General features: G+C 38.5%; 1 protein-coding gene across 1 annotated transcript in view; it reads right to left on the reverse strand.

Annotated features, from left to right (window-relative positions):
* Positions 1-23322, reverse strand: part of LOC117531812 (trichohyalin-like) — a 98566-nt gene that overhangs the window by 48402 nt on the left and 26842 nt on the right. Inside the window, exons 10-19 of the mRNA XM_034194963.1 lie at positions 11470-11613; positions 11224-11343; positions 10803-10946; positions 10559-10678; positions 9234-9353; positions 8884-8928; positions 8730-8777; positions 8615-8641; positions 4483-4626; positions 3036-4391 (exon numbers count right to left, since the gene is read on the reverse strand). Coding sequence (XP_034050854.1) covers positions 3036-4391; positions 4483-4626; positions 8615-8641; positions 8730-8777; positions 8884-8928; positions 9234-9353; positions 10559-10678; positions 10803-10946; positions 11224-11343; positions 11470-11613 — 2268 coding nt within the window. The remainder of the gene's footprint in view (positions 1-3035; positions 4392-4482; positions 4627-8614; positions 8642-8729; positions 8778-8883; positions 8929-9233; positions 9354-10558; positions 10679-10802; positions 10947-11223; positions 11344-11469; positions 11614-23322) is intronic.

Raw genomic sequence — 23322 nt, forward strand, 5'->3', positions numbered from 1 at the left:
ATATGTAACAATGGTATATGTAAAAAAAAAAAAAAAAAAAAAAAAAAAAACAAGTGCTCAAAGCACAATTCTGCTGTTAGCACATGCACGAAGGAAGTTGATGTAATCCTACAATAAGATGTAATCCTACAATACGTCAAACTTGCTGAAGCATTAGTCTTAACCAAACCACAGGCAGTTCATGTTATAATGTTATAACAACAGCAAAACTTTAGTGTTGGACTGATGTAATGTAAAGAAAACATAACTTGGTATTCATTTATTCGTGGTAACTGGAGGTCAGTTTGTTGGCTATAACATTTTCAAAGAAAAACTGAGGCAGGAAAACCCTGCATATCAAGTGAAAAGACACCGATATATTAAGTAAGATTTCCCACTGAAACTGTGTTCTCAGAAAAGGTCTCATTAAGTTACACACCTAATTTAACTTAAGTCATTGTCGCTGTACTGCTAGGTGCATGATAACAAAAACACAAGCTGCTGGCAATGATAAGTCAAAAATAAAATTGTTTATGCATATATATAGTTTTTCTGTTATTTTTAAAATAAATATTAAACAGTATTTTGAAATCAAAACATTTAATTTTATATTTAGCAGATTCTCATGATTTGTAAAGTATTGCATATTCAGCACACTTTCATTTGTTTTATAATTTTATATCATTTAGATTTAATTATTTTGTAATTTAAAAAGTATTTAGATTTAATTCTATTTTAATAAAAAAGTATTTAGCAGCTTTTCAGCTACATAAAAATTAGATTTTTAAATGAAATCTTAACTATTTTGTATCGTTTTATTATTTTTAAAATAAATTTTATATATCAAATGGCTCTGTTATTTTATTTAATCATTTTGAAGTTCTAGACATAATAAATATGTGTAAAACGTTTTCTCAACACTATCAGCTTACACACACACACACACACACACACACACACACACACACACACACACACACACACACACACACACACACACACACACACACACACACACACACACACACACACACACACACACACACACACACACACAAAGAGTGCATGTTCATTTTTCCCCTCAAAATTCTACTCACATCACCCCGTAATGGCAACGTGATTTTTTTTTTTTTTTTTTTTGCAAATTTATTTTAAATATAAAACTAAGAAATTACATGTACATTATAAGTATTCACACCCTTTGCTCAATACTTTGTTGATGCACCTTTGGGAACAATTACAGCCTCAAATCTTCTTGAATATGATACCACAAGCTTGGCGCACCTATCTTTGGGCAGTTTTTCCCATTTCTCTTTGCAGCACCACTCAAGCCCCATCGGATCGGATGGAGAGTGCCGGTGCAGAGGCACTTTCGGATCTCTCCAGAGATGTTCAGTCTGATTCAGGTCTGAGCTCTGGCTGGCCCTCTCAAAGACATTCAAAGAGTTGTCCTGAAGCCACTCCTTTAATATCTTGGCTGTGTTCTTAGGGTTATTGTTCTGCTGAAAGATAAACCATTGCCCCATTTTGAGGTCAGGAGCACTCTGGAACAGGTTTTCATCCAGGATGTCTCTGTACCTTGCTGCATTCATCTTTCCCTCAATCCTGACTAGTTTCTCAGTTCCTGTCGCTGAAAAACATCCTCACAGCGTGACGCTGCCACCACCATGCTTCACTGTAGAGATGGTGCCTGGTTTCCTACAAACATGACTCCAAACACCAAAGAGTTTAATCTTTGTCTCATCAGACCAGAGAATTTTGTTTCTTATGGTCTGAGAGTCCTTCAGGTGCCTTTTGGCAAACTCCAGGTGGGCTGCCATGTGCCTTTTACTAAGAAGTGGCTTCTGTCTGGCCACTCTACCATACAGGCCTGATTTGTGGATTGCTGCAGAGATGGTTGTCCTTCTGGAAGGTTCTCCTTTTTCCACAGAGGAATGCTGGAGCTCTGACAGAGTGACCATTGGGCTCTTGGTCACCTCCCTGACTAAGGCCCTTCAACCCCAATTGCTCAGTTTAGATGGGTGGCCAGCTCCAAACGTCTTCCATTTACAGATAATGAAGACCACTGTTCCCGTGGCCTTTCTGTGTGGAGTTTGCATGTTCTCCCTGTGTTTGCGTGGGTTTCATCCGGGTGCTCCGGTTTCCTCCCACATCCAAAGACATGCGGGTTAGGTGGATTGGAATCTTTAAATTGTCCTTAGGTGTGAGTGTGGGTGTGTCTGTGTTTGTTTGTCTGTTTGTGGCCCTGCAACAGACTGGCGTCCTGTCCTGGGTGTACCCCGCCTCACGCCCTATGACTGCTGGGATAGGCTCCAGCCTCCCGCGACCCTTAATTGGACTAAGCGGTAGAAGATGGATGGATGAATGGATGGATGGAAGACCACTGTGCTCATTGGGCCCTTCAAAGCAGCAGAAATATTTCTGTATCCTTCCCCAGATTTGTGCCTTGAGACAATCCTGTCTCAGAGGTCTACAGACAATTCCTTTGACTTCATGCTTGGTTTGTGCTCTGACATACACTGTCAACTGTGGGACATATATGTAGACAGGTGTGTGTCTTTCCAAATCATGTCCAGTCAACTGAATTTACCCCAGGTGGACTCCAATTAAGCTGTAGACAACATCTCAAGGATGATCAGTGGAAACAGGATGCACCTGACCTCCATTTTGATTCTCATGGAAAAGGCCGTGAATACTTAGGTACATGTGATTTCTGTTTTTTTTTTTTTTTTTTTTTTTAATAAATTTGCACAAAACTAAAAAAATATATATATATATTCACATTGTCATTATGGGGTATTGCATGTAGAATAGAATTTTGAGGAAAATAAATGAATTTCATCCATTTTGGAATAAGACTGTAACATGACAAAATGCGGAAAAAGTGCAGCGCTGTGAATACGTTCTGGATGCACTATATATATATATATATATATATATATATAGTAGGTAAACATTACATTCAGTTTGGTTTACCAAAGCCACACATGTTGTCACCATATTATAATGGCAGCACACAATGACAGTGTGAGGGTGATGATGATGATGGCGTGTACCTTTCTCAGGATCTTGTTTGAGGCCAGTGCTGTCAAAGGGAATATGGGTCTTCGGTTGTCGTTCAGAGTCTGCTTGCAGACTCTCACTGTTGTTGTTGTTTTCATTGTGATGATCAGCTTTTTCATCCTGGTCGTAAACGGGTGTTTCATCATCATGTTCAGGCAGTGAACTGTCATCCTCCCCCTTTTCTTTTTCCACACCCCCCTTGTGCTCTTCCTTAGTTTCTGTGCCATCTTTTGAATCTAGATCATCACCAGCTGTCACATCTTTGCATTCTTCTCTCTCAGCAGTGTCATCTTCCTGTTTTTCAGCAAGAACCTTTCTGTCTTTGAGGACATCTGAATCTTCAATTTCTTGATCCTCCTCTACCTCCTCCACTCTGTGTTTCTCTTTGTCCTCATCAGAAGTAAGAGCAATGGTCTCCTCCTTCTTCTCACCGTCATGCTCTTTTTTGTCTTCATCCTGTACAGTGAGTTCATCTTTCTCCTCTTTTGTATGTACCTCCTCTTTCTGGCTTTCATCATCCTCCCCTGTTTTAATTCCCTCTTCCTCCTCCTCCTTTTCCTCACATTTTGGTACATCTTCTGCTTTACTCCTCACCTCCTCCTTCTCCTCACTTTCTCTTGCTAAATGTATTGATTTCATCTCCCATTCCTCATCCACCTCCTCCTCAACCTCCTGTGCCATGTCTTCTGTTTTGTTTCTCACCTCCTTCTCCCCACCATCATCTTCTGCCACATCTTCTGTTGTGGCTCCATCACCTTGATATTTGGACACACCTGTCTCTGCCTCCACTTTGTCTCTCACCTCACCATCTTTCACCACACCTCCCCTGAAGTCTTCAGGATCCTCCTCCTCTTCCATTGCATGTGTTTTAATCTCCTGCTCCTCCACCTGTTCCTCATTATTTTGTGCTGCGCCTTCTGCTTGAACCTCCTCATACTCCTCCTGATATTTTAACACATCCTCTTTCTCCTCATCAGCTTTTGTCACAGTTTTTATCTCCTCATCTCCTGTGGAGTCTTTTGGTTTCATCACCTCCTCTGCTGATATGATCCTCTCCGCTTCCTCCTCATCTATGATCATATCTTTTGTTTTACTGTCCTTTTCCTCCTTGTCCTCCTTCTCTTTGTCACTTACCACTTCATCCTTTTCCATTTTTCTTTTTAACTCCTTCTCCTCTTCATCAGCTATAACATCTTTTCTTTTAATCCCCTCCTCCTGATATTTCATCCCACGTTCTGTTTTTGCATCCACCTCCCTCTGTGCCTCTGCCTCACTCCTTTCCTCTTCTTTATCTTCCTCCTGCTCCTTTTCCTCCTCCAGTGACACCTCCTGTTTGGCCCCTTTGGCTGCTGATGTGACAGCAACAGATTTATTTTCTTTCATTGCTTTAAATTTGACTCTTCACTGATCATTTCTTTCTGAAAAATGGTTTTCAAATACCATCATCCTCCTCTGCTTCTCTCCCATCTGCTTCACTGGATGCCTCAGCCACCTCTTTATTCTCCTCCTCTTGCATCCTTGAGTCTGCAGCTGCACTTGTTTGTGCAGCTGCTTCCTCTTTGGCCGCCTGCACGTTCTCAGTACCTGCACCATGAACCACGTGATCTCACCAGCCCTTCACGGCTTTTTATTTTACACTGACACTCAGGCCCAGTGTCGTTTTAATGGCCAGAGACAGAATGTGATGAGTTGAAATGGAATCTCATACAGCACAGTCCATAAGTATTTGGACAGCGAGGCATTTATTTATTTATTTTTGTGTAATTTTACCTCTACACGCCACCACATTTGAGTTGAAATGAAAGGAAAAAATAATCAAAATGTGCTTGCAGTGTAGACTTTCAACTTTAACTTAGGGGGTTTAAGAAAAATATTTTGGCAGCACTGTGGCTTAGTGGTTAACAATGTTGCCTCATAGAAAGAAAGTCATGGCGTTGTTTCCCTCCTGTGACCTTTCTGTGTGGAGTTTGTATATTCTCCTCATGTTTGCGTGGGTTCCCTCCGGCTTCCTCACTCATCCAAAGACATGCAGGTTAGCTGGACTGGACACTTTAAATTGTCTGTAGGTGTGCGTGCGGGTGTGAATGTGTTTGTTTGTCTATATGTGGCTGTGTGATAGACTGGTGTCCTGTCCAGGGTGTACCCTGCCTCATGCCCTATGACTGCTGGCATAGGCTCCAGCCCCTGTGACCCTTAATTGGAGTAAGTGGTTGAAAATGAGTGAATGAGTGAGACTTGAACAGGAAAAAGTTGCGTGATCCCTAGTTTCTCCAATCACACCCACAGAAGCCTGTAACTCCTTCAGAGTGTCTTGGTGGCTTAAGAATTAAAAATAACTCTTACAATTCATTTGATTATTTGTGGTCTCTGAAAATAGCTTAATTTGATAAGGATTTGGGTAGACTTGCCTTTTATTTGTGGTCATGATACTTGTTTGTGTCCTCAGACAACATGTGTCCTCAGATAAGACATTTCATTTACAGGGTGACCCCCCTCCCCAAAACACAGAACCCATAAAAATTGTAATAAATCCTACAAAGGTCCAGCAAATTCCTTGAAATTTGCTGGACTTAAACCTCAGTCTGTGTATGATCTTTCCCCAAAGTTTCAGTTATCTTGGTCATTTTGCATAAAAGTCATGTCCTTTCAAAATTATGCTCCAAATGGTATGATTTGTTGGTGAAATAGGCCCCCAGGCAAAATGTCTTTTCCTTGGTTGACCAAGTCATGTTGGGGAAGATGATTGGAACAGTATTCTTGCTGGACCTTTGTAGGATTTATTACAATTTTTATGACTTCTGTTTTTTTGGGGGGTCACCCTGTACATTATCCCTATCCATCCAGCTGTAATGGTAGTAGTACTGACTGGGGAAGTATCTTATGTCAGACTGGTGTCCATCCAGGAGCAGTCATAGGCTGTACTCTGCTTCATACTACAAATCCAGGGATAAGCACCGGCACTTATAGGTCTCAGAACCCCTATAGACTTCTTATTGAATTTATGATGAAAGTCTACACTACAAGCACATTTTGTTTAATTTCAAGTCCATTGTGGTGATGAACAGAAGCAACATTACAAAAAATATGTTGTTATCCAAATACTTATGGACCATACTGCATGACAACCAAAACATGAGTGGCATTTTACAGAGTAGATGCATGCTGGAGTTAGTGTTCCTCAACATTAGTTATTCAACACTCCACAAGATACTTCAATCCAGAATATTATAATCATTGATACTGTCAAAAATACTTTGAGTGTAAACATTTGTGATTCCATGCAACGATGCATAAAAAATATTTGTTCCAATACAAACCACCCAAGTACGTCCATATACAACCCCTGGCAAAAAGTATGGAATCACTGGCCTCGGAGAATGTTCATTCAGTTGTTTAATTTTGTAGAAAAAAAGCAGATCACAGACATGACACAAAACTAAAGTCATTTCAAATAGCAACTTTCTGGCTTTAAGAAACACTATAAGAAATCAAGAAAAAAAGATTGTGGCAGTCAGTAACGGTTACTTTTTTAGACCAAGCAGAGGAAAAAAATATGGAATCACTCAATTCTGAGGAAAAAATTATGGAATCACCCTGTAAATTTTCATCCCCAAAACTAACACCTGCATCATATCAGATCTGCTCATTAGTCTGCATCTAAAAAGGAGTGATCACACCTTGGAGAGCTGTTGCACCAAGTGGACTGACATGAATCATGGCTCCAACATGAGAGATGTCAATTGAAACAAAGGAGAGGATTATCAAACTCTTAAAAGAGGGTAAATCATCACGCAGGTTGTTAAAGGCAAACATACTGGTAGACCAAGGAAGACATCAAAGCGTCAAGACAGAAAACTTAAAGCAATATGTCTCAAAAATCGAAAAATGCACAACAAAACAAATGAGGAACGAATGGGAGGAAACTGGAGTCAACATCTGTGACCGAACTGTAAGAAACCGCCTAAAGGAAATGGGATTTATATACAGAAAAGATAAACAAAAGCCATCATTAACACCTAAACAGAAAAAAAACAAGGTTACAATGGGCTAAGGAAAAGCAGTCGTGGACTGTGGATGACTGGATGAAAGTCATATTCAGTGATGAATCTCGAATCTACATTAGGCAAGGTGATGATGCTGGAACTTTTGTTTGGTGCCATTCCAATGAGATTTATAAAGATGACTGCCTGAAGAGAACATGTAAATTTCCACAGTCATTGATGATATGGGGCTGCATGTCAGGTAAAGGCACTGGGGAGATGGCTGTCATTACATCATCAATAAATGCACAAGTTTACGTTGATATTTTGGACAATTGAAAGGATGTTTGGGGATGATTAAATCATTTTTCAAGATGATAATGCATCTTGCCATAGAGCAAAAACTGTGAAAACATTCCTTGCAAAAAGACACATAGGGTCAATGTCATGGCATAGGGTCAATGTCAACGAGCAGATCTGATTTGATGCAGGTGTTAGTTTGGGGGATGAAAATTTACAGGGTGATTCCATAATTTATTCCTCAGAATTGAGTGATTCCATATTTTTTCCTCTGCTTGGTCTAAAAAAGTAACTGTTACTGACTGTCACAATCTTTTTTTCTTGATTTCTTATAGTGTTTCTTAAAGCCAGAAAGTTGCCATTTGAAATGACTTTAGTTTTGTGTCATGTCTGTGATCTGCTTTTTTTCTACAAAATTAAACAACTGAATGAACATCCTCTGAGGCCGGTGATTCCATAATTTTTGCCAGGGGTTGTAGACCAGTTTCATAGACTACCAAGAGAACACTTAATATAGTTTTATGCAAACGCTGGGGCACCTCTGATTAAGTTACAACACTTTTAAGACAATTGACAGACAAAAGACTTCTGGATACAAAAGTCTAAGCAAAAAAAAAAATCATAACACAAAAAGGGAGTTAAATGAAAAGTACTGTGCGATACATTCTTTTTCTGACCTCTAAAAAAAATTAAACAACTGAATGAACATCATCCGAGGCCAGTGATTCCATAATTTTTTTCCAGGGGTTGTACTATAACATAACATATGGTATTACTCAACAGATAATCGAACATCAGAGGAGACATTAATCATGCTTATAGTAGTTTTACATTTACACGTCATATGATGATTTGAATGAAAACCACTTAGTGGCAAGACACGTGAACAGAATGCACAGTTTCATGAGGTGTTAAAATCAACCAGCTACTGGACTGTCAAAGGGATCAAAACGAAAACCACATGGATCATACAAACATTTATTGCAGTGAAAACATACAACACATTTTGTTCATGCAGTACATCTTTTTAATTATTCTGTAAGTAAACAGAAAAAGACATTCAAATATAAAAAGTCATATGCTTTTAGGCTTATGATATAATAACAGACATTCAAATAACGTAAAAAGAAAAAACTAAAATTAATGCAACTGTGCATGAAAATCCATCAAAAGAAAAACATGATTAAAACATGTTAGTAGTTAAAAGATCACCCAGCAGGTCTATGCACAATGTTTGCTGAAGCACACTGTGGAAAATGTGCAGTCATGTGTAATATGTGATGTTTTCTTACCTTTTTCTAAAGGTGGAAGAAATTCTCCTACGTTTGAAAGATTTAGTTTTAATTTTCAAAGAACCAATTATGTGTAACAGCAACGTAAATAAAAACTTAACAAGTCGGTGCTTACCTTTCTTTCTTACCAAATGGATATCAGATGGTGAAACTACTGTTTCATCTAATCAAAGAGAAGAAAATGAAATGTTGAGTAATCCTAGTGTATTAGTGCATATGTAGTGGACATTTTTAGAATAAGGTCACGGAGATGATTAAAAAAGCAAAACCTTTGTCTGTTACAATATTTACAACTGGTGTGGCAACAGGTTCACCTAGAAGAAGAAGAATAAATAAATAAATAAATAAATTATATATATATATATATATATATATATATATATATATATATATATATATATATATATATGTGTGTGTGTGTGTGTGTGTATACACGTGCACACACACACACACACACACACACACACACACACACACACACACACACACACACACACACACACACACACACACACACACACACACACACACACATCAGTCTCAGTATATATTCTAATATATACTTGACCTTAATGTAAATGTTGAAGTCACCATGCAGGCTTTAAACAAATCAGCTCACCCTGTTCACCAATGAACATGCCTGACATGTAGGCTAGGAACAGATCTTTCTTGTCTGAAAACTCCAACACAGCATCTGTGATGACCTTCATGGGGTCAACAGACACTTCTGGTATGATTCCTGCAGTATTAAAACACACAGTGCAAAAATAGTATGAGAATGTTTGTTATTACCCCATTAAACCATGTATTTTAAATGTTAAAGGTGCTATTAATGAATGTTCTACCACTAGGTGTCACTCTAACGCCACAGTTCAGCATGTAAATAAAGCTTCCCTCCTTGGTCACGCCTCTTTAAACTGCTGTGGGGGAGGGGTAGCGGTTGCCTCCAGGCAGGGATCTCATGCACAGAACATGTACTCATGGAAATCTCATGTGCTAAAGGTGCATGAGCAGCCATACCAAGGAAGTAAACAAGAGTGACAACCTCATAGCACAAAGGGAGTGCTGCTTCATTCTCTGCATAGGGCACCATTAAGACACTAATTATTTACATAGAAAATATTTGTTGGCTGCCATATTAGTGTGTAAAATAGCATTTAGGATACTTTTAGGGACAAAGTCATTGACTACGTTTACATGCAGCCAATAACCCTTTCAAAACCTTTTCATAACTGGAATATTAGCAATAACCTGGTTGCGCACGGCCATATAAACACCCGCAAAATCCCGAATATGCTCATATTCCGGTTTTTAAAAACCCGAATATGACCCCTGGGTTACTCCTTTTGTAACCCGAATATCAGGTCATATAAACGTGCATCGGAATATCCCCATAGAAAGGAACATTATTTTGTGTTCTGCGCATGTCCTATCCGCAAGGAATCTTGGTCTTTTGAGTATGGCAACTACTTGTATGCGGCACGCACAACCCACACCACAGAAGCAGAGGTAAACAAGCATGGAGAAATCCAGATGCGGTAGCACAGCACCACACTTTTGGAGCGAGGAGGAAACCGAGTACTTCACTAGTATTGTGAACGACATGAATATAATGTCTTTTATTGACGGTATAAAGTACCGAGATAGCGACATTTACAAGAAGGTGGCCAAAAAGTTACGCGAAGCAGGATTTGCATGAATGCCAGACCAAATCAAGTGGAAGATGTGCGTCGCTGTTTAGATGGGGATATTCCAAATGATACCAATGACCATGTATACAGGAGTAACTCTGTCTGCTTAAGCATGTAAACGGGTTATTTCTGTTGATTCAGAAAATGGAATATTGACCTTATCCCGAATATTAACGGCATGTAAACGTAGCCATTGACATATCAGCAGTACAGAGTGTATTTAAAGTATGCACTGAGTCACGTTGATGCAGACCTTGTTCACCCGTCAGCATTGTGGAAAAGTAGCTCACAAGCATGTTCATCTGTTCTTTAGTGATTTCTGCTGTTCTCTTGACAGCTGTCACCGGATTGAATCCCACAGCCTCCTGGACATCTGGTTAAAAAAAAGTGGTCAGTTGCCTGTGCTCATGAATTAATAGTTAAATAGAAGCTTGTTATTGAGGGCTGCAGAGGATAATATGTAATGATATATACAGATTAATTGAAGGATACTGTACCTTTAATTGTGCCCAGTATTACAGCCAAAACTGCACAAAGTACATCCTGGATATACGTCACAATGCCGCTCACAAAATCATTAATGGCGCTGAAGATATTTCTGCCAATTACCACAGGATCAATGAAGCTGATGTCTGTAGTTCCTGAGAAAAAACAATGTACATTCAGGAAAACACTAAACGTGCATGAGCAGCCGGACCAAGAAAGTAAACAAGAGTGAAAAGCTCATAGCACAAAGGGAGTGCTGCTTCATTCTCTGTACAGAATGCCATTAAGATGCTAATGATTTACATAGAAAATATTTGTTGGCTGCTATATTAGTGTGTAAAATAGCATTTAGGATACTTTTAAGGACAAAATCACAGACAAATCAGCAGTACAGAGTATGTGTAATATCTGCACTATCATGTTGAAGCAGACCTTGTTCACCCATCAGCATTGTGGAAAAGTAGTTCACAAGCATGTTCATCTGTTCTTTAGTGATTTCTGCTGTTCTGTTGACAGCTGTCACTGGATTGAATCCCACAGCCTCCTGGACACCTGGTTAAAAAAAGCGGTCAATTGCCTGTACTCATGAATAAATAGTTAAATAGAAGCTTGTCATTGAGGGCTGCAGAGGGTAACTTGTAATGATATATACACATGACTTAAAGGACCTTTAAGTACCTTTAACTGTGTCCAGTATTACATCCAAAACTGTACAAAGTGCATCCTGGATATACATCACTATGCCGCTCACAAAATCATTAATAGCACTGAAGATATTTCTACCAATTACGACAGGATCAATGAAGCTGATGTCTGTAGTTCCTGAGAAAAAACAATGTACATTCAGGAAAACGCTCCAGTGAGTTACTACTTCATTCAAACATCTTTCGTACATAGAAAATTAAAGAATTATAGAAATTTATAGGAGCTCATGGACTGCAAATGAATCATTTCAACAGATTATCTTATATTCATCATTTAAATTAACAACCAATTTGCTCTCCAGTGTTAAGCCAGCAACAAGTTCACTTGTAATTAGTAATAAAGTGGACAAAATAATCAATTTCTAATAGTGTTCATATATGCATTACTGTGCATGAACTGTATGCAAAATAATGACAAAGAAATCACAAAGATGCTGCAAAAATAATAAAGAGCTTCTGGGAAGTTCCATGAGACTGTTACACCCTTTTACACTTTCAGTTGGTTCTGCTGTCATCTAATTGTTGCAGAGAATTATTGTTTGTCTCGTATTTCTTCATCCTTTTGTGATTAAGATGTCTCTTGCACAGCTAGATCACAGCAGGACCACTCAGCACAGTAATGGACATGAAAGTCTCATGGAATTTCCCTTCTTTATCAAACGTGGGAATACCCTTTACCCTTAAAATCATTCAATTTACAAAAACATCATGTTGATCAATTTATTGTTCATTGATTATTTTCCCTTTTGTTGTTTTTGTGGAATTGTGCATTGGACTGTAAACCTACTAAGCATTCAGCTTTTTATTTATAAAAAAAAGTCTTTTACTTTTTGTTTAGTACAGTACTTCACAAAAACAAGAAACAAGTCAGACACATTTTATTTTTTTTAATTAACATTTGTAAACATCAAATGTGATCATTTATGAACATATTAATACAGGAACAAGATTGACACAATTTAAAGTGCCTCATGTATTTGCACAACCACAGCTGTGGGAAGAGGGTTTGGGGGTTACTGAGCCGACAACAACTCATCCCAAAAGGCTAAACACAATATTTTAACAGCATAAAATTTACTATCTTTCGTTTAAACCCCCACTCTGTGACAGGGCATGGACGTCAAGCATACGCGCACACATTCATTATCAACTTCAACAAATCAATAGATGATTGAAAAAAGACAAACAGGTGTTGCAGCTAAAGCCCCGGACACACGGCACTAACGAAGGACACCAAATCCAAAATGAAACAAGAAATCTGGACATACATTGACTTTTGGAGACATTATTTAACCGTCATTCAGCTTTGTTTCTGTAGCTGGTGCTTCATCAGAATTTTCAAACTGTAGAAAAATGTGAACGAATCTTGATGACGACCTCAGTTCGTCTGTATTTCGTTTTGCTTTCTGTTTTGACGGTTCCTCATCATTTGCGTAGTTCCCATACCATCAGCGTTCCGTTTGATTGTTGTCCAAACTCCCAAGTCCGACATCTTGCACAAACATTGACAATGTCTGAACGGATCAATAACTAAAGATCCGATCAGCTGAAAGTGACTCGTCCATGTGTGGGATGAAAAGCAACGTTTTCATACAGAAACAATAGCGGCAAGAATGTTTGACCAACTACTTTAACTATTTACGCACATTGCAGCCATCTGTGGCTGCAATGTGCATGTGCGTGCACACGTTGTAGTGAAGACAGACCTGTTGTCAAGACAACTAGCTCTCGCAGCTGCAAAGCGTCAAGGTCGATGTTCCCTTTGTTTTTCTTTTGTTAGTTTTATTTCATTTCAGTCATTTATGCACGCTGCACTCGCAGGCTTTTCGGTGATGGGAGAAGTGCACTCTCATTCGTCCACTTTTTTGTGGCTTTGTGACTTTTTTTCCTTTGTTCAGCTACCGCCGTGTGTCATGTGACCGGCCCTTAAAGTTACCAGATTCTGTTACAGGTTGCAGTGTTATAGAATACTGATTCATAATTGTTTATTGTCCTCAAAACTTAATCAAACTTTAGATTTTTGTGTAAATAACAACAGGGAAACTATTTTAAATGTTTTAATACATTTATTAATTTACTTATATTTTGTCATCTATCATTCCAGTAGGGGGTGCTTTAGCACCCCACTTCCCACAGCTATGTGTATAACACAGCACACAGAAAACACCTAAGGATTTAGTATTATGGAATGTACAGTTAATAAAAATCATTGAAAATATTGTATAAAATTAACCTCAGTGTTAAAAGATGAAGGAGATACCTTTAAATATATCCAGAATGCCGTCAACTATGGCACAGAACTTGTCACGGATGTGGCCCACTATTCCACTCACAGTATCATCAGCAACAGTGAAGATACTCCGACCAATTACCACAGGATCCATGAAGCTTAGGTCAGTGGTTCCTTAAAAAAAAAAAAAAAAAATTAAAAGATCAATCTGAAAACCAAAAATAAACAGGCCTTATATTTATTCACTTATAAATATTTTAAACGATGATAGAATAAAGTTAAAAAATGTAAGTATTGGCTTGGACATTTACATTGCTGACAAAGTGATAATAGATGTTTACAGGTTACAGAGGAGAGTGTTGGTAAGACAGGGACATACCTTTTACAACATTCAGAACATTGTCTAAGATGGTGCACAGTGTGTCCTGGATGTAGCTCATCACGCCACTTATGGACTCATTAATTACACCAAAGATGCTTCTGCCTATCACCATAGGGTCAACGTAGCTAAGGTCAATTTTACCTGAGAACAAAGACATTTATGACTGCTACACTCTAGTGCCAAACTTCAGCATGTAAATAAAACTTCCCATTTCAGACACTCCTCCTAACCTACACCCCCACCCCCCCCAAAAAAAAAAAAAAAAACAACCTTGTGAACAAACAGGTGTTTTCATCTGTGGTCTAGATCGTACTGCCTCCATTTCTTCCAAAAAAAAAAAAAGTGCCAGACTACTGATTTGTCTGACCACAATGAAAGTTTTCACCGTGTGATCATCCATCGCAGAAGCCACCAAGCCAAGAGAATTTGATGCCCCGTCTGGGCAATATTAACATAAGGCTTCTTTGTTGCACAGTAAAGCTTTAAGTGGCATTTGGGAATATAACTCTGAGTTGTGGTGCTTGACAAAGGTTTCCCAATATAATCCCTTGTCGATGTTGTTATATCAGCTATTGATGAATGATTGTTGATGCAGTGCTTGTCTGAGGGATTGGTGATTGGAGATTACTGGTGTTCAGATTCAGATTAGGTTTGTGTCCTTGTCCTTCATGCACTGAAAGTCCTCCAGATTCCTTTAAACTTTTAATGATATTATGTACTGTAGAGGGAGAAATATCCAAATTGATTGCAATCTTTCTTTGAGTAGCATTATTTTTAAACTTTTCAATAATTTTCTTGCACATTTGTTGACAAACTGGAGATCCTCTGCTCACTCAAAGACTCAGTGTTTTGTGGATACTGCTTTTGGACCAAATCACAATTACAATCACCTGTTGATGTCACGTGTTTGAAATAACATCATTTAATTAACCTTATTACCATAGCCTCAGCCTTAAATTGCCACTGTCCCAACTTTTTTTTTGGAATATGTTGGCAGCCTGAAATGCAGGAATGGATGTATATTCACAAATAAGATGAAGTTGACCACACAAAGCATGAAACATCTTGAATTTGTGCTGTCTGCAATGAAACACAAGTCAAAGTAAATTTAAGTATTACTGCACTATTTTAAAATTTACCTTTTCCATCTTCCATCCCATCCCAACTTTTTGGATTTGGTGTTGTAAATGAATAAGGATAGTGTTGTTAATGAGGCACTCATGTAATTTTCAGTTAGTTTCTATTGATTGAGTATGATATGAGTGTGTAATTCTTGGACTTTGCCAGCTTGACCATAATTTGGACTTTTTCACTATCACGCAATTTAACTGTTGTAACTGTTAGAATGGCCTAAGCAGTGGGTCACCCCTCTGAGTCTGGTCTGCTTGAGGTTTCTTTCTCAACAAGGCCACTGTCGCCTATGTGTTTGCTCAGGGGGGTTGGTAAGGTTAGATCTTTCACGTCAAGCGTCTTGGGGCAGCTTTGTTGCTATTTGGCACTATATAAATAAAATGAATTCAATTGATGTGGACAAAGGGGGGTAAACTGAAAGTTTCTGAAATAACAATTAAAAACAAAGGTACCTTTATGTATATCCAGAGTAGTATCCAGCACAACATCTGTAATGGCACACAGTGTGTCTTTGAAGGAAGCCACGACCCCATATATGATATCATTAGTAGCGTGAAAAGCCCATCGACCGATGACCACAGGATCAACATAGCTGAGATAGAAGTTTCCTGGATTTTAGGGGGAGATTACCAGTCATATCACAAATAACATGACAGATGCTAAAATGTGTGTACGTTGGTGTTGTGCGTTTACATACCCTCCTCATTTGAAAAATATCGAACAAACCCATCTTTTGCTTCTATTATTTCATCAGATGCATAACGGGCGACAGATATCGGATCACTTAAATCTGGTGCACATTCTGGAGGTAAAAAAAACAAAGAGTCACATTACATATAATATGACAATACAGATATGATTATGAATCAACAAAATTATTATGGAAAATATTTATATGATATTACCTTGGACCTTATTAAGCAGAGAGGTTACTTCATCTACGGCGTCGTTTACAGCTTGGACAGGGTCCGTTACTATTTGTTGGATGTCTGTCAGAGATCACAGAAAAATAAATCTTGATAATGAGGAAATGCAAGAACAACAAATGTATGTTTGTGAAGCAAAATGGATAACTAACCAGGGACTGCCTTGTACTCGACAAAGTCAAACATCACCACCCCGACAATCACCCAAGACAGAAGAGCAGCCAGAGTGATCAGAAGCTCCACCGACACCCTCAGCTTCCTGAGTAAATCCAGGCCTTTGGACTTCAGCGAGCACGACTGTGGCGCTCCTCCTCTGGTAGACCCCCTGGTTGATTTGACTGTGTTGTGTCAAAAAATAGAGCTATAGTGAGATCACTAAGCATTGCTTTCCAAAATCCTTTCAAATATAGTTGTACTCAAAAGTTTACACAAGCTGCCAGAATTTTTTAATTTTTTATTTATTTTTTGCCCATTTTTCAGAGAATATGAACTCATGGTTAGTGGTTGTGTGAAACCATTTATTGTCAAACAACTGTGTTTACTTTTTAAATCATAATGACAACAGAAACTAACCAAAGGTTTACATACCCTGGTAATTTTGGCCTGATAACATGCACACAAGTTGACACAAATGGGTTTGAATGGCTACAAAAGATAACCATCCTCACCTGTGATCTGTTTGCTTGTAATCTGTGTGTGTGTGTGTGTGTGTGTGTGTGTGTGTGTGTGTGTGTGTGTGTGTGTGTGTGTGTGTGTGTGTGTGTGTGTGTGTGTGTGTGTGTGTGTGTTTGTGTGTGCGTTTGTATACAAGGTCAGTGAGTTTCTGGGCTTTTGACAGACCCTTGCATCTTTCATCCAGTGCTGCACTGAACTTTCTGGTTTTTGAGTCATAGTGGAAAGTAAAAGAATGGTCAAAGAAAAGGTAACTGAACTGTATAAAACTGGAAAGGGACATAAAAAGATGTCCATTGTGTGAGAATGCCAATCAGCAGTGTTCAAACTCTGATTAAGAAGTGGAAAATGAGGGATTCTGTTGGAACCAAACGACAGTTAGGTAGACCAACAAAAATCTCAGCAGCAACTGCTAGGAGAATTGTTCAGGAAGAAAAACCCACAGATAACTTTAGCTGACTCTCTGAAAAAAAGTGATGTGGCTAGTTCAAATCCATGATAAGGAGGCACTTGAAGAAAAAACGGCTGCATGTTCAAGTCGCCAGAAGAAAGCCATTACTACACAAATGCCACAAAGTATCTTGTTTACAATACGCCAAACAGCATAGAGAACAAAGTCATTTGGAGTTATGAGACCAAAATTGATCTTTTTGGCCACAACCATAAATGTTACATTTGGAGAGGAGTCAACAAGGCCTATGATGAAAGGTACACCATTGCTATTGTGAAGCATGGAGGTGGAGCGCTGATGTACAAAGGCACAGGAAACTTGGTTAAAATTGATGGCAGGATGATGAAGCATGTTATCAGAAAATACTGCAGGAAAATCTGCACTCATCAGCCTGGAAGCTGCACATCAGATGTACTTGGACGCTCCAAACATGACAGCGATCCAAAACACAAGGACAAGTCGACCTGTTATTGGCTACAGCAGAATAAAGTGAAGGTTCTGGAGTGACCATTTCAGTCTCCTGACCTCAATATCATTGAGCTATTCTGGGTAGATCTCAAACATGCAGTTCCTGCAAGGCTGCCAAGGAATTTACAGGGACTGGAGGCTTTTTGCCAAGAAGAATGGGCAGCTTTACCATCTCAGAAAATAAAGAGCCTCATCCACAACTACCACAAACGACTCCAAGCTGTTATTGATGTTAAAGGGGGCAACACATGCTATTAAGAACTGGGGTATGTGAAGTTTTGATCAGGGTCATTTGGATAGTTTCTGTTGTCATTATGACTAAAAAAAGAGTAAACACAGTTGTTTGACAATCAGTGGCTCCACACAACCACTAACCATGAGTGCAAATTTTTGTGTGTTATCATTCATATTCTTGGAAAACTGGCTAGAAAATCTAAAATTCTGTCAGGGTATGTAAACTTTTCAGCCCAACTGTACAAGACAATGGCAGGTGACATTTTTGTATACAACCCCTCAAAATATTTGCTGCTTGTACCTCTGCTTTCATAGTTTAAATTTTGCAGAATACTGAGAAGGTGCATTCTTGTTCCTCAGTGAGAGTCACATTTGACTATGGAAACTTTATTTTTAGCTCCTAATGTACTGTTGCCCTACCCTAATTTGCTATTGTATTTCTCTGTGTACACAGCAGCGTTTTTGTTTAAGCATATATACATAAATATATGCTAAATAAATTATATACACTAAATGTTGCAATGTGGCTTGGGAACACCTCGGGATCCCCATGGGAAGAGTTACAGAACATGGCTGAGTATAGGGAAGTGTGGGATGAGCTGCTTTGTCTGCTGCCATTGCCACCCAGACCCAGAAAAGCGGCAGAAAATGAATGAATGAATGAATAAATGTTGCATCAGTTTACCCTCAAATAAGCAAGAATTTATGTTCCAAACGTAGCCTGTCTACAATAGTACTCTTATATTGTTGTCAACTGTACTAATGTTACACAAATGTTTTTCTTTACTTTGAAAGTTTTTTCCAATTTCTAGCCATGTTCTGTAATAAACTGACTGCATTTATATGGCAATTTTCCATTTGACACAGATGTGCACGCATGGACACACACACACACACACACACACACTGGAAGCACCTTAGGGATTAACATCATTTGAGGATGGGGAATATGTGCGCTGCCACAGCCAAAACACCAAAGAACCTTACTATGTCTTTGATGGGAACAACCCAATCTGACATCTGGCCCATCCTTACATCTCAAAAGTAACTTATCTTCCACAGCCATGTGAAATGTGGGATTCCCCTTGGCCTTCTCCAACCGTTGAGGTCCTCATCGTTGAGGCACCTGCATGCTGGATCATGCCAAAATGTCGTAGGTGAAATTCCCTCACCATGCAAGTGATACTTCTCACTTTAGTTTCATTAAAAAAATGTTCATTTAAAGCAAAGGCATTCCAGCATTACCCAAGGGTCCTGTGAAGAAACGTGGTAAAGACATCTAGTTGTTGCCTTAGGTCACTGTCCAAGTTTCGCAACCATACAGTAAGTATAGGAAGGACCAGGATCTTCTTTAAAGTTGGACCTTTGCTCTCCTTGAAAGATATTGGCATCACCAAATACCTCTGGTCCAGGGACCTCATGCCTCTGTAAGCTCTTCCCAGGTATCTGTCAATTTCAAAGGCCAAGGACCCAGACAGAAAAATGCCAGTGTCGACATAGTTGGGCATCTCTACAAGTTCATGCTTTCACCACACAATGAATACACACAGATGGCTAAGCCAAGAAAGTCAGTGAAAGCCTAGATCTGTCTTGATCCAGGATACGATTCCTCATTCAGATTCTCAAGTGTGGCAAACAAAGTGTCAATTGATTCTGTGAAGGTCACAGCATCATTCTCAGTCAAGGTCACTAAACCTTTCCTTACCAAAAAAGGCTCCTAAGCTACTGGTTTCCACAACCTAACCCAACACCCAGCCCATGCAAACACTGAACAGTATAGAAGCTAGAACACATCACAATGCAGCCAGTATTCCCTCTGAAAAATACAGACATTAGGGAGGAGATTAAGGATTTTGCCAGACCTAAGGATCATGTGTTCACTTGGTAAATCTCTAACCTCTGTGTTATCACCTTCCCATAAGTACTTATAATATGTTTTGCTAAAGTATTAAAGAAAGTTCTTTTATGTTAATAACCTTTATTTGAGCCTTTATTTTGTTAGCTGTTGAAACATATTTTCTTGTCAGGTAAGATTTCACAACTAACATGTCTAGAAGTAAAATTCTAACACCACAGAATGAAGCTGTAAATTATGTCATTACACATATTTACTGTACTCTATTATCATATGTCTTGAAAAAGACATTCTTGTTCTGTAGGCATGCTCTGTCTAATCTCAGTTGTAAGTGTTTCACTTAACTCATTGCAAAACAAATCTTTTATTCTGATTATGTGTTGCCCAATGTGTGAAGAGAAAAAAAAAAAACTTACGGCTGTACTCACCTACATATAAAAAAGATTTTAAAGTCCTTAATCAACATTATTGTTCTTTTTCATAAATAACACAACATGTTGACTCAATTTGTTTGATAAATGCTGTTTCTGGAGTTTTAGCACCCATCATTATGAGCTTCTACTTTAATTTATCACAAAATGCTAAGGAATTACACATAACAGGCAATAAAACAATATTTTCCTTATATAATTTCTATAAATATAGTTTGGATCTAACTTGTCGGTTGCAGCTCTGCAATTAAGTCAGCTATTCATGTTACCAAATTATTTAGCGACATCACCTCTTTCTCCTAAATGTCAGAGAGAAATTTAAGTCTGTAAGGATGAGAGTCTAAAATAAAAGGTATCATTAGTTTACAGGAGATAAACCCCATGGATTTAAATACTGCAATGTTGCAGACAGTGTGTCTGATGCATTACTTGATGGAACCATCAGTTCTAAAGTTTGTCTTGATATCTGAGCTGGTGTCATATTGTCAGATTAAAGATCCAAAAAGGGCAGAATCAACTGTCATTTCCATTTCAGCAGTGAGAGTGTCTAATAAGTCCCATCTGTTGAGTATAGTGGAAAAGGGTGCTATCATGTGCTAAAAACAGAGCAAAATGGAATCGGTGCCAAACCTTTGGGGACATCTACATTTCAGTTTCAATTTATTTTTTTATTTATATAGCTCCAAATCACAACAAAGTTGCCTCAAGGTGCTTCACACAAGTAAAGTCTAACCTTACCAACCCCCAGAGCAAGCACACAGGTGACAGTGGTAAGGAAAAACTCCCTTTCATGATTTGAGGAAAAAACCTCAAGCAGACCAGACTCAAAGGAGTGACCCTCTGCTCGGACCATATTAGTGACACAATTTATAAAACAATTCACAAAAAGGAATATACAGGAAATGTTGCTGGTGCACAGGACAGGAGGGTTTCAGAAACAAACACCACACCCATCTCTGGATGGAGCCAAACCGCAAACAGAGAGAAGAAAAACAGAATCAGGCATCAGAAAGACAACAAATACAGTATAATTTGTCAGCATTAAGCAACAAGAAAAACACAAGAAATTCTAAGGTGGTCGCTGGCCACAAGCCCTAAGCGTCACTAAAAGACCCAGAATTTAGACTATGAATGAATTCTAAGCATGCCTGACTTGTGATTCACTTCCTCATATACAACTGCTGAGTTATTAAAACATTAAAACACACAAACACTTGAATAATTCATTATAGACTGACAGTGTCATTATGTTTCCACAAATCTTGTTTTGAAATTGTGCATTTTAAGGATCTTGATCTCTCAAATGTCATGAAATGAATGATTGAGCTACGGAACATAGTTCATAAAGTCAGAAAGGAAACATTTGAAAGTCAGCTAATGTTGTAAGCCAAAGATCAGTACCTGCAGACATGTCAGAAGACATTACACTAATACTTTGCTACATGATATCCTTTATTTATAGTGACTGTCTTTCAACACATTTTAAAAAGATGACACGGTTGTCAAAGCGCTGCCATTTATTTTAAACACTTTTAGAGATAATTTATTTAACATTCATTTGGTGTTAGCTTAAGTTAAAATAGCTAGTGTTAGTTTAACTTTAAATTTAGGTCAGTTACAGTAGTTTTAGATTCATTTTTTGTTTGGTTTCCTTTATGTTTAGTTATTTTGATGTTGCATTAGCTTTATATTCAGTTTGCGTTAGAGGCTGTTGTTTTCAGTATTAGTTAGCTTTTCCTGTCGCTAATTTTATGTTGAGGTTGAGTTATATTCAGTTATCTTAATATTCCATTAGTTTTGTATTCAGTACGTTTCATAGTTGGTTAGTTTTATTTTCAGTTATCTTAATATTTAGTTTTATATCTAGTTAGCTTCATAGCTAGTTTTATGTTACGTTAGCTTCGTAATCATTTAATTTTTTGTTCAGTTAGCACTATATTCAGTCCATATGACATCATATTCTGTTCATTTTAGTTTCATTTTGGTGCATTTTTTTATTCAGTTTTATATTTAGTTTGCTTTTTGGGTAGCTTCATTGTTCTTTAGCACTGTGCTCACTTAATTGTCGACTCAGTTTAGCTGTTCAGTTTCATATGCTCATTTTGTGGAGCAGTAGTTATCCTTTTGCTCCACAGGAAGAAGGTCATGGGTTCAGTTCTACCAAAGCCCTGTTTCCTTCTCTGTAGGGGTTGTCTTTTTGTGGGATTACTCATCAAAGCATTCATATTAGATTCAACTCCAAATAGGCTAGTGGCAGGATTATGATGTAGTCACCATAAAAAAAAACAAAAGAAAAAAAACAAAACAATTCAATACCACATGAAGAGGAAGACTCGCTGGTTTTTTATGCCGTCATCCCCATCAGGGTGTAGCAACAAACAACTAAACTGCTGGCATACAGTAAAGTATCCGTACTCATTTTTAGCATATGCTGTTGTTGATTTCAGTGGCAACAAAACAGCTCTACCTTCAGCCATGGTGATACCCAGTTGGGTACAATCCCAGCTTCAGTAAATCCAATCAATGTCCACGTGTCAGCAAAACCATGTCCAAGTGCATATATATTAATCCATTTCCAAGTGGTGACCACGGCCCCGGCAAATATACAGTAATCCACAGTTTATGCTGTTCCAAAAGTAAAAAAAAAGACAAGGAGCAAACTAGAAGTCAAGTATAAACTCTAACTTTACAGATTTGGGGGGATTTAGAGCTGCCTGTGTGGCAGCGTTGCCAGTGGGCAAGTGGGGATGATGGGGCAAAGGAGAACAAAGCTGGATTGGAAAGAGCCAAGCTAAGCACAGGCCTGGGTAGGGAAAGGGGCTACTAGCATATCCAACCCCGTGTTATTGGTGCCTCACATGGGTATAGGTCAGAGCAAAGCATAGGGAGGTTTCAAGGTAACTTTATCCCCACAAATGTCCAGGTTATTCTTAGAGCTCTGCACACCAGCTGCTCTGCAGACCTTTTTTGGCTGTTCAAGACCATCTGTATAGATCAGCTTGCTTAATAGGGCACCCCTACTGGCACAAATGTGTCCCCAAACCAAA

The sequence above is a fragment of the Thalassophryne amazonica genome, chromosome 19 (assembly GCF_902500255.1).
Source record: "Thalassophryne amazonica chromosome 19, fThaAma1.1, whole genome shotgun sequence".
Taxonomy (NCBI): Eukaryota; Metazoa; Chordata; class Actinopteri; order Batrachoidiformes; family Batrachoididae; genus Thalassophryne; species Thalassophryne amazonica.